This window comes from Scyliorhinus torazame, chromosome 6 (genome assembly GCF_047496885.1).
Source record: "Scyliorhinus torazame isolate Kashiwa2021f chromosome 6, sScyTor2.1, whole genome shotgun sequence".
Lineage (NCBI taxonomy): Eukaryota > Metazoa > Chordata > Chondrichthyes > Carcharhiniformes > Scyliorhinidae > Scyliorhinus > Scyliorhinus torazame.
The window spans coordinates 197,375,376-197,387,754 of NC_092712.1; the positions used below are offsets into that span (position 1 = coordinate 197,375,376).

Genomic DNA, 12,379 nt, shown 5'->3' on the forward strand with positions numbered 1-12,379 from the left:
ATTTAGCATGGCCAATCCACCTACCCTGCACATCTTTGGGTTGTGGGGGCGAAACCCACGCAAACATGGGGAGAACGTGCAAACTCCACACGGACAGTGACCCAGAGCCGAGATTGAACTTGGGACCTCAGCGCCGTGAGGCAACAATGCTAACCACTGCGCCACCGTTCTGCCCAGACTTAAGCATATTTAATATGCTGGGTACACAGACTGACCTTGGATATAGTCGCTCTTTTGTAGGGAAGGGGCAAAAGTAAACTCCAAGGATGAAAATAGAAGATGCGCATTGATGGTTTCAACTGTGCGTATTGACGGCCGAGTCTTTTTAAAACTTAATGCCCAATTATTTTTAATCCAATTAAGGGACAATTTAGCATGGCCAATCCACCTACCCTGCAGATCTTTTGGGTTATGGGGGTGAGACCCACGCAGACACGGGGAGAATGTGCAAATTCCACATGGACAGTGAAACAGAGCCAGGATCAAACCTGGGACCTTGGTGCCATGAGGCAGCAGTGCTAACCACTATGCAGCCTCCCAGTAGTAGTTCATTGTATTTGGCGCTCCTTCTCCAGCAGCACCTTCTAATCTGTGGAGACTTCCCCGCCCACACACACCGCAAAATCAGAACATTAATTTTCCTGAAGAAAGACTTTGGAATAAAGATCGGGAGGTTCTGGAAAACAAATAAGAACCTCGGGTGTACCATCATTTTCATGGTCTGCACCTATCCCACCAGTGACAATGGGAGCATGTCCCACCTCTTGAAGTCCCCCCTCATCTGTTTCACCAACCATGCCAAATTCAATTGATGTAGTTGATCCCATCCCCATGCTACCTGGATGCCCAGGTACCAAAAACCTGCCCCCACCACTTTAAATGGCAATTCGCCCAACTTCCACTCCTCCCTTGCCTGGATTGGGAAGGCCTCACTTTTCCTGCATATTCAATGGACCGAATGGCCTCCTGCACTGTCGGGATTTTAAATTATGGTATATCTGGTAGAGCGAGTATAGCAGGATGTATTGTGGTACAGAACACCAAGTCTAGACTTGACCTTAACCTTAGTTTGTAAAATTGAAAGTCAAAGCATGGTCCAGACAGATTCTGAGATAATTATAAGTAGAAACTTGCTCAAGTTCAGAGTTATCAATCACCAGTAGAGTAAGACCTTTTCCTATTAAATGGCATAAACTTGGTTTTAGTCAAGTTCAGTAGAAGGCGAAAAACAAAAAATACCTGTTGTACATTAGCAAATCTGAGTTGCAAATTGTGCAAAACAGAAGGACCTACAGAATATAAGATTGTGACATCTGTGTACAGATGGATAAAAGAGCTTCCTGTTGCTTGAACAAGCTGTTGTGGAATTGTAAAGATGATGGGAAGTTTGTTTATAAAAATCTGACTTCCAGTTACAGACTGAAGATTCTGCCAGAGTATAATGGTAACATGTGGCCCTAATTTGCAGATGATTTTGAAGATGAAAAAATAAAATAAATGGAGCATTTTATTTAAAGTTTGAATAGATTTTCTACCCCCAAAAAAAACCCTGCTCTCTCCAAAATAGGGGGGTGCGTTTTCATCGGGTAGTTAACATGCTCTGGTATTGTCTTTTTTTTTAGCAATCTGCTGGACTATCACTGACAGCCTTGAGCGTGATTTGTTTGACCCAGAACCCATGAGAGAATTGAGCAGCAAGCGGTCATTGGTGTGCTCTGAAATTAAATCCCAGAGAATCCTCTTAAAGGTACTATTTGTTAGTGGTAGAGTTGTAACTTATTTACATAATTCCCGTTAAATCTTTCTTTGGAATATCCCATTCCTCTTCCTTCACCATCTCTACCCCAATCCCACCGTATTATTTCTGAATTCATAAATAGCTTGGGGGACAACTTTAACTCTTGCTTTATGTTGCTGTGGACTGCATTGCAATGTTATTTTTCTGCTGCTCCCTGATTTCTCTGTTGTTCCCTGATAAAGTTCTATATTCCATTATTAGGGCTATTCTGTAGATACTGCAACAGAGGGCAAAATGATAGAAAGAGCTGCAAAATATCACCAAGCTTGGTCTGTGCTGAAGGAAGAATCTGGACTCCTACCTATTCTGTACCTGTTTGCTTCCAAGGTGGGTTAAAAAGCACTTATAAACTGGGAGAGACAAAAACAACGGCAACTTACATTTATATAATACTTTTAAAGTAGGAAAGGGCACCGTGTGCCTAACATTTGCTGTAATCAGACAAAAATGAAGGCCGATTTAAAGCATGGGAATTTAAAGATGAGTAACCACAATCTTGGTCAAAGAGGTGGGTTTAAAGTGTTTCTGAAAAGAGGGGAGAGAGGTGGAGATAACTCTGCCAAGGTTAGGATGAAGGAATGAATGGTGGCACAAAAGGCTGGAGTTGGAGGAACCCAGTTCTGGAGGAGTTTTCGGGTTAAATGAAGTTACAGAAATGAGGATAATGATCAGGATGAGAATTTTAAGTTGGTGCTGAGGAATTGAAAGCCAGTGTAGGCCAGCAAGAATAAAGGTGATGGGTGAACAAAGATTGCTGAAGGACAGGATACAGACATCAGAGCTTTGGTTGAACTGAAATTTACTGGATGGAGAATTTAATCTGAGCTTCTTCTTTGGCAATCACCCTGGCAAACATGATTGTCCACCTAAGAAACTCCATGTTACTGGTCATGATGTCTGGGTTCTTGCATGGCCAATGAGCCTGATCCTAGAGCTGCATCTTTGATTGCACACTTGGCAGGTGTTTCTGGAAGATGGGATAGGTCCTCTGACTCTAGACCACTGGTATTCCTTTCTCAGGCTCCTTTCCTGGGCCACCATTTGCTGTTATGTGTCTTCAGAGAATTGTAACCCTTTAATCAGGAGATTCCTCCAAGTTGGTCTCTTCTGAGCAATGGTCTCCCAGACATTGACATCTATGTTGCATTTCTTGAGGTAACTCTTAAGGGTGCCGAAGCACTTCCTTTGTCGTCCTCTTGTTCGGGATCCTTCCTTGAGCAGGGCGAAGAAGATTTGCTTTATCGGGGGGGGGGGGGGGGATTCTGACATCCGAAGAACATGGTCGGACCAGCAGAGTTGGCTTTGAATGATCATGGCTTCTATGCTGGTGCTCCTGGCTCCTCCAAGGACGCTGATGTTAGTATGCCTGTCCCTCCCAGCCAATGTAGAGAATCCATCTTCGATAGCGTCTATGGTATCTCTCCGTGGCCTTGAGGTGGCGTCTGTACCCAGTCCCAAGTTTCTGAGCCGTATGGAAGAGTTGGGAGGATGACAGCCTTGTACACAAAGATCTTGGTGTTCGCATGGATGTCGCGGTCATCAAAGACACTCATCCTTGGGTGTATAAAGGTGGCGCTCGTGGATTGGATACAATGTTGGATATCCGCATCAATGTCGGCTTTAGAGGAGAGATGGCTCCCCAGGTATGGGAAATGTTCCACGTTTGGTAGGGCTTCTTGCTGATCTTGATGGAGCTGCAGTGGATTGAATCTGGAGGTAACAAGTATAGATAAGGGGCGGGATTCTCTGATCCTGAGGCTAAGTGTTGACGCCGTCGTAAACGCTGCGCCAATGGCGCCGATTCTCCAGTGACCGGAGAATCGGCAAACCGGCGTCGCGTAAATCGCGCCCCCCCCCCCCCCCCCCCCCACCCCCTGGCGATTCTCTGACCCGGCTCGGGGTCAAAGAAGCCCGCCCAAGGTTTTCAGCAACAAATAGGGTGAGGCAGGTTATGTTTTAAACGTGAAAATAGGAGACCTCTCTGATGGATATGATACAGGGTCTGAAGATCAACATGAAAACGAAGAGGTAAGGAAATGGAATTAGTGGTGATGATATATAGAGTTTGTGATAGAGACTCGGGCTGATGGCTTCAGACTTTCTACTGCTTAACTGAAGGAAACAAATAATATTTGGATGCCTGACCAGTAGTCCCATAATAGTGTCAAGGCAATGGATAGAGAGAACTCTGGTAGTCACCACTGATGTATATATTAGGTGATTTGTGTAAGGCCCTGTACTACAGGTACGGGGGTTAGTGCCCTGCCTGCTGGCTCTGCCCAGTAGGCGGAGTATAAATATGCGTGCTCCCCATACAGCAGCCATTTCGCCAGCTGCTGTACGAGGCCACACATCTTAGTGTAATAAAGCCTCAGCAGCATTCAACTCTCGTCTTTGTGTAATTGATCGTGCATCAATTTATTGCACTAAAGTTTTCAGAAGATGGACCTCCGCATCAAGCCGGATCGCCTGCAGCTGGTTCCGCAATCAGGCAACGCACCAAAAAGGACTTTGAACATTGGCTAGCCTGTTTCGAAGCTTACATCAGGTCTGCACCAGACTCAATTCCGGAAGCTCAGAAGATTCAGATCCTCTACACGCGGCTGAGCTCCAACGTCTTTCTGCTTATCCAGGACACGCCGAACTATAACGAAGCCATGGCGCTACTGAAAGAAACCTACGCTCAGCGGATTAACACTCTTTACGCCAGACACATCCTCTCCACGCGCAGTCAACTCCCCTGGTGAGTCAGTAGAAGACTTCTGGCATGCTCTAATTCCCCTAGCCAGAGACTGTGACTGTCAGGCCGTCACGCCCACGGAACACTCAAACTTGCTTATGAGGGACGCTTTTATTATGGGGATAGGGTCAGATTACATCCGCCAACGCCTTTTAGAAGGGGCCACGCTCGACCTCGCAGCAACCAAAAAGCTTGCGCTCTCGCTGGCGGTCGCCTCGCGCAACATCCAGGCCTACAGCCCCGGCACGCGACCCACCCCTCCTACGCATCATGGACTCCGCAGACGGCCGCCCCATTGGGGACCCCCACTCAGCCAACCCCATGCCTGTGGTAGTCACCCAACCAACCCCGGGGGCCCCAAATGTTACTTCTGTGGGCAGCCAAAACACCCCCGACAACGCTGCCCCGGCCTGGAGCGCCCTTTGCAAGGCCTGTGGCAAGAAGGGGCACTCCGCGGTGGTATGCCAGGCCCGTTCAGCCGCTATTGTTCCGACCGACCCCCCCCCCCCCCCCCCCCCCCCCCCCCCCCCCCCCCCCCCCCCCACCACCGTATGGCCAGTGGGCGCCGCTATCTTCCTCTCCTCGGACCACGTGCGGCCCGTGGGCGCAGCCATCTTGTTCAACCCCCACCACGTGCGGCCCGTGGGCGCCACCATTTTGTCCTCCCCAGGAACATCAAGTGCCGCCATCTTGTCTCCCCCGTGGCAGGTGCAGCCCGTGGGCGCCGCCATCTTACCAGGACCCATGCCCCCCGGGCACCCCATTATCTGCCACCATCAACGATCAGCCGCGTCTTCCCTCGGTCACGATTGACGAGTCTCGCCCACACAACCAAGCAACCGCTTCTCCAAACATGAAAATTGATAGGCACGAGATCTCCTGACTGCTGAACTCCGGGAGCACCGAGAGCTTAATTCATCCCGATACGGTAAGGCGCTGTTCCCTCGCGGTACACCCCGCCAATCAGAGAATCTCCCTGGCCTCCGGGTCCCACTCCGTGGCGATCCGGGGGTACTGCATAGCCACTCTCACTATCCAGGGCGTGGAGTTTACCGGCTTCCGCCTCTACGTCCTCCCCAACCTCTGCGCTGCCTTACTACTCGGCCTGGACTTCCAGTGCAACCTCCAGAGCCTAACATTGAAATTCGGCGGGCCCCTACCACCCCTTACTGTGTACGGCCTCGCGACTCTAAAGGTCGACCCACCTTCCCTATTTGCAAACTTAACCCCAGATTGCAAACCCGTCGCCACCAGGAGCAGATGGTACAATGCCCAGGACAGGTCCTTCATCAGGTCCGAAGTCCAGCGATTGCTTCGGGAAGGCATCATCGAAGCCAGCAACAGCCCCTGGAGAGCCCAAGTGGTAGTGGTGAAAACTGGGAAGAATACAGAATGGTCGTGGACTACAGCCAGACCATCAATAGGGACACGCAGCTCGAAGCGTACCCCCTCCCACGCATAAGTGATATGGTCAATCAGATTGCACAGTACCGGGTCTTCTCAACTGTGGACCTTAAATCCGCCTACCACCAGCTCCCCATCTGTAAGGTGGACCGCCCATACACTGCCTTCGAGGCAGATGGCCGCCTTTACCACTTTCTCAGGGTTCCTTTCGGCGTCACCAACGGGGTCTCGGTTTTCCAACAAGAAATGGACCAAATGGTCGACCGGTAGGGGCTGCGGGCCACTTTCTCGTACCTTGACAATGTCACCATCTGCGGCCACGATCAGCAAGCCCATGATGCCAACCTTGCCAAATTTCTCCGCACCGCCACTCCTCAACCTCACTTACAACAAGGAGAAGTGTGTGTTCAGCACAAACTGCTTAGCCATCCTCGGCTATGTGGTCTAGAACAGAGTTCTGGGGCCCGATCCCGACCGCATGCGCCCCCTCATGGAACTCTCCCTCCCCCGCTGCCCTAAGGCCCTCAAACGTTGCCTGGGGTTCTTTTCTTACTACGCCCAGTGGGTCCCAAATTATGCGGACAAGGCCCGCCCACTCATCCAATCCACTCTTTTTCCCCTAACGGCCGAGGCTCACCAGGCCTTCAACCATATTAAGACCGACATCGCCAAGGCCGCGATGCAAGCAGCCGACGAGATGCTCCCCTTCCAAGTCGAGAGCGATGCATCAGACGTTGCTCTGGCCGCCACTCTCAACCAGGCAGGCAGGCACGTGGCATTCTTTTCACGAACTCTTCATACCTCCGAAATTCGGCACTCCTTCGAAAAAGAGGCCCAAGCCATCGTTGAAGCTGTGCGGCATTGGAGGCATTACCTGGCCGGCAGGAGATTCACTCTCCTCACTGACCAACGGTCGGTAGCTTTCATGTTTAACAACACACAGCGGGGCAAGATCAAAAACGATAAAATCTTGCGGTGGAGGATCGAGCTCTCCACCTACAACTACGAGATTTTGTATCACCCCGGTAAGCTCAACGAGCCCCCCGATGCCCTATCCCGAGGTACATGTGCCAGCGCACAGGTGGACCGACTCCGGACTCTGCACGACAACCTTTGTCACCCGGGAGTCACTTTTTTGTACCACTTCACCAAGGCCTGCAATCTGCCCTACTCCGTGAAGGAAGTCCGGGCAATCACCAGAGACTGCCAGGTCTGTGCGGAGTGCAAACCGCACTTCTACCAGCCAGACCGTGCGTGCCTGGTGAAGGCCCCCCGCTCCTTTGAACGCCTCAGCATGGACTTCAAAGGGCCCCTCCCCTCCACCGACCGTAAGACGTACTTCCTCAGTGTGGTCGATGAATATTCCAGATTCCCCTTCGCCATTCCATGCCCTGATATGACGTCTGCCACCGTCATCAAAGCCCTCAACACCATCTTCGCTCTGTTTGGCTTCCCCGCCTACGTCCACAACGACAGGGGATCCTCATTCATGAGCGATGAGCTGCGTCAGTTCCTGCTCAACAAGGGTATCGCCTCGAACAGGATGACCAGCTATAACCCCTGGGGAAACGGGCAGGTGGAGAGGGAGAATGGGACGGTCTGGAGGGCCGTCCAGCTGGCCCTACGGTCCAGAAATCCCCCGGCCTCCCGCTGGCAGGAGGTCCTCAGCGACGTACTGCACTCCATTCGGTCGCTCCTATGCACTGCGACTAATGACACACCCCATGAACGTCTCTGCCTTCCCCAGGAAGTCCACCTCTGGGGTTTCGCTCCCGACTTGGCTCGCAGCTCCAGGACCCGTACTCCTCCGTAAGCATGTACGACTCCATAAGGCGGACCTGTTGGTTGAAAGTGTACAGCTACTCCACGCCCACCTGCAGTACGCCTACGTAGAGTACCCCGACGGCCGCCAAGATACTGTCTCCCTCAGGGACCTGGCACCAGCTGGTTCCACACGCACACCCCACCGCAGCCCCCGCCCCAGGACAATCCGTCCTCCCCCTGTCCACGCCCGAGGATGACGAGGATTTTGGCACGCTCCTCGAGTCACTGAGGACCAGACCGACACCGGAATCGCCACCACCACTGTGGCGCTCCCAACAGCAGATCAAGGCTCCGGACCGACTGAACCTGTAACTTGATCGGTACTCCATTTTTCTCTGCAGTTAAAACATGTACTTGTATATAGTTCACCACTCCCGCCGGACTCAATTTTAACAGGGGGTGTGGTAGTCACCACTGATGTATATATTAGGTGATTTGCGGTAAGGCCCTGTACTACAGGTACGGGGGTAGTTAACTGCCTGCTGGCTCTGCCCAATAGGCGGAGTATAAATGTGTGCTCCCCATACAGCAGCCATTTCACCAGCTGCTGTCGGAGGCCACACATCTTAGTGTAATAAAGCCTCAGTTGCATTCAACACTCGTCTTTGTGTAATTGATCGTGCATCAAGAACTATGTCCTATGACCATACATGTGGAGTATGCCCCCACACCTTTAGATAATGTCACTGATCTGCATTAGAAAGAGGAGGGCACAAAGGATTTATCCTTGGGGGGGGTGGGGGGGGGGGGACAGAAAGGCAAAATATTTTTGGAGATATTCTGGTGATGCTTTCATGGATAAGTATGGAAACAATTCAAGACAGTTCCAATTGAACAATGGAGGGAAGGAATTTGAGGAAGAAAGTGTTTTGTCCGTGTCAACGGCCAAAGTGGAAAAGAGATGAAAATCCACCATGATCAAACCCTTGTCAATGGTAATTTCTATAAATCAGAAGTGTATTCTTAAAATACTGGACAGCAGTCTATTAATGTTGAAGCTAATATTTCAGTGGGACACTACTAAAATTCAGAACTTTTCTCCACAAAGAGAGCTATGCAAAATGTTAGTCTGCCTTTTCATATACAAATGGACTTTTTGAATATTTTATGTTGATATATAGCATAGTATAATTCTTACAGTACAGTCAGTAATAGTAAACCTGTAGAAATAAAAATGTTACATCTGAATAAAGATCATTTTTATTGACTGAAATTGTGCTCCTATTTCATATTTTTTCTATAGTCTGAACCAGTGACGTATGTTATGGTACCATTTTATCCAGGATGGTGTTTGGAAACTGTGCAGGCCACCAACCCTCTAATCTCAGTTGTGAGTTTTGTTTAATCTTGATATCTAGAGTAAAGTAAATGAGTTAATAATTTTATTTAAAATACTTCATTGAGTAATTCCATAGCCAATGAGCTGAAAATGGATGCAATCAAATCTTAATTCCAAAACCTCTTTTCATTATGTCACTGCATTGTGAGATTTCTATTTGATTCTCATAGTGGAAGCCAGAAACTGTGCACAGGTCTTTAATGATATCATTGCAATCTTTTATGTTATTGCTGAACTGGAATTTCAAACTCAGTTCAATTAACAAGCACAGGGAAATCATTTTGGTTTGCTGCCCTCCTTTGGATAGTGAAGTTGAAGTTGTCGAGATGAGTATCTTGTGATATCTATTTACGAAAGGCACATAGAAAAATAACGGCTGAATTCTGCGCTTCGCAACGCCGGAAACATGAATTGTGATCGGATGGAGAATCGGGCATCGTGAAAATTAAGGTTTGCATCCAAATAGTGCCAACCCCCAACTCGGCTTGACCTGGACTTTCACCACCTTGGACATAGTCCTCGCGAAACCCCTCCAAAACCCATCCAGTGCCGGGCACGACCAGAACATGTGGATGTGATTCGCCGGGCTTCCCGAGCACCTCCCACATCTATCCTCCACCCCAAAGAACCTACTCAACCTCGCCCCTGTCATATGCGCTCTGTGAGTAACCTTGAATTGTATTAGGCTGAGCCTGGCGCAAGAGGAGGAATAATTAACCCTACTCAGGGCATCAGCCCACAGACCCTCATCTATCTCCTCCCCAAGCTCCTCCTCCCACTAGCCCTTTAACTCCTCTACCGAGGCCTCCTCTTCTTTCAGCTCCTGGTATATCGCCGAGACCCTGCCTTCTCCAACCCATACATCCGAACTCACCCTGTCCTGAGTCCCCTGTGCCGGGAGCAGCGGGAATTCCCTCACCTTCCGCCTCACAAACGCCCTCACTTGCATATACCTGAAAGCATTTTCCGGGGGTAACCCAAACTTCTCCTCCAGTGCCCCTAGGCTCGCAAACGTCCCATCTATAAACAGGTCCCCCATTCTTCTAATCCCTGCCCGATGCCAGCTCCGAAACCCCCTATCCATCCTTCCCGGGACGAACCGATGGTTCTCCCGAATCGGGGACCAAACCGAGGCTCCCACCTCGCCCCTGTGTCGTCTCCACTGCCCCCAGATCTTCAACGTCGCCGCCACCACCAGACTCGTGGTGTACCTTGTCGGCGAGAGCGGCAGCGGTGCTGTCGCCAGCGCCCTCAGGCACGTGCCCACACAGGGCGCCTTCTCCAACCTCTTCCACGCCACCCCCCCCCTTCCTCCATTCCCCACTTACGATCATTGCCACATTGGCAGCCCAATAATAGCCGCACAAATTCGGCAGAGCCAGCCCTCCCTGTCCCTACTACGCTCCAGAAACACCCTCTTTACCCTCGGGGTCTTATTTGCCCACACAAAACCCATGATGCTCCTACCTACCCGTTTGAAAAAGGCCTTGGAATCATTATGGGAAGGCACTGGAACACAAAGAGAAACCTCGGGAGGACCATCATTTTAATCGACTGCACCCTTCCCGCTAGCGAGAGTGGCAGCACATCCCATCTTTTGAAATCCTCCTCAATCTGAACAAAGAACAAAGAAATGTACAGCACAGGAACAGGCCCTTCGGCCCTCCAAGCCCGTGCCGACCATGCTGCCTGACTAAACTACAATCTTCTACACTTCCTGGGTCCGTATCCCTCTATTCCCATCCTATTCATGTATTTGTCAAGATGCCCCTTAAATGTCACTATCGTCCCTGCTTCCACCACCTCCTCCGGTAGCGAGTTCCAGGCACCCACTACCCTCTGCGTAAAAAAACTTGCCTCGTACATCTACTCTAAACCTTGCCCCTCTCACCTTAAACCTATGCCCCCTAGTAATTGACCCCTCTACCCTGGGGAAAAGCCTCTGAATATCCACTCTGTCTATGCCCCTCATAATTTTGTATACCTCTATCAGGTCTCCCCTCAACCTCCTTCGTTCCAGTGAGAACAAACCGAGTTTATTCAACCGCTCCTCATAGCTAATGCCCTCCATACCAGGCAACATTCTGGTAAATCTCTTCTGCACTCTCTCTAAAGCCTCCACATCCTTCTGGTAGTGTGGCGACCAGAATTGAACACTATACTCCAAGTGTGGCCTAACTAAGGTTCTATACAGCTGCAACATGACTTGCCAATTCTTATACTCAATGCCCCGGCCAATGAAGGCAAGCATGCTGTATGCCTTCTTGACTACCTTCTCCACCTGTGTTGCCCCTTTCAATGACCTGTGGACCTGTACTCCTAGATCTCTTTGACTTTCAATACTCTTGAGGGTTCTACCATTCACTGTAGATTCCCTACCTGCATTAGACCTTCCAAAATGCATTACCTCACATTTGTCCGGATTAAACTCCATCTGCCATCTCTCCGCCCAAGTCTCCAAACAATCTAAATCCTGCTGTATCCTCCGACAGTCCTCATCGCTATCCGCAATTCCACCAACCTTTGTGTCGTCTGCAAACGTACTAATCAGACCAGTTACATTTTCCTCCAAATCATTTATATATACTACAAAGAGCAACGGTCCCAGCACTGATCCCTGTGGAACACCACTGGTCACAGCCCTCCAATGAGAAAAGCATCCTTCCATTGCTACTCTCTGCCTTCTATGGCCTAGCCAGTTCTGTATCCACCTTGCCAGCTCACCCCTGATCCCGTGTGACTTCACTTTTTGTACTAGTCTACCATGAGGGACCTTGTCAAAGGCCTTACTGAAGTCCATATAGACAACATCCACTGCCCTACCTGCATCAATCATCTTAGTGACCTCCTCGAAAAACTCTATCAAGTTAGTGAGACACGACCGCCCCTTCACAAAACCGTGCTGCCTCTCACTAATACGTCCATTTGCTTCCAAATGGGAGTAGATCCTGTCTCGAAGAATTCTCTCCAGTAATTTCCCTACCACTGAAGTGAGGCTCACCGGCCTGTAGTTCCCGGGATTATCCTTGCTACCCTTCTTAAACAGAGGAACAACATTGGCTATTCTCCAGTCCTCCGGGACATCCCCTGAAGACAGCGAGGATCCAAAGATTTCTGTCAAGGCCTCAGCAATTTCCTCTCCAGCCTCCTTCAGTATTCTGGGGTAGATCCCATCAGGCCCTGGGGACTTATCTACCTTAATATTTTTCAAGACACCCAACACCTCATCTTTTTGGATCTCAATGTGACCCAGGCTATCTACACACCCTTCTCC

At 49.9% G+C, this 12,379-nt stretch overlaps 1 protein-coding gene across 1 annotated transcript in view; it reads left to right on the plus strand.

Moving 5' to 3' along the window:
• stk31 (serine/threonine kinase 31) overlaps positions 1-12,379 on the plus strand; it is a 228,886-nt gene that overhangs the window by 178,547 nt on the left and 37,960 nt on the right. Inside the window, 4 exon segments of the mRNA XM_072509268.1 lie at positions 1,623-1,635; positions 1,638-1,747; positions 2,000-2,125; positions 9,010-9,096. Coding sequence (XP_072365369.1) covers positions 1,623-1,635; positions 1,638-1,747; positions 2,000-2,125; positions 9,010-9,096 — 336 coding nt within the window.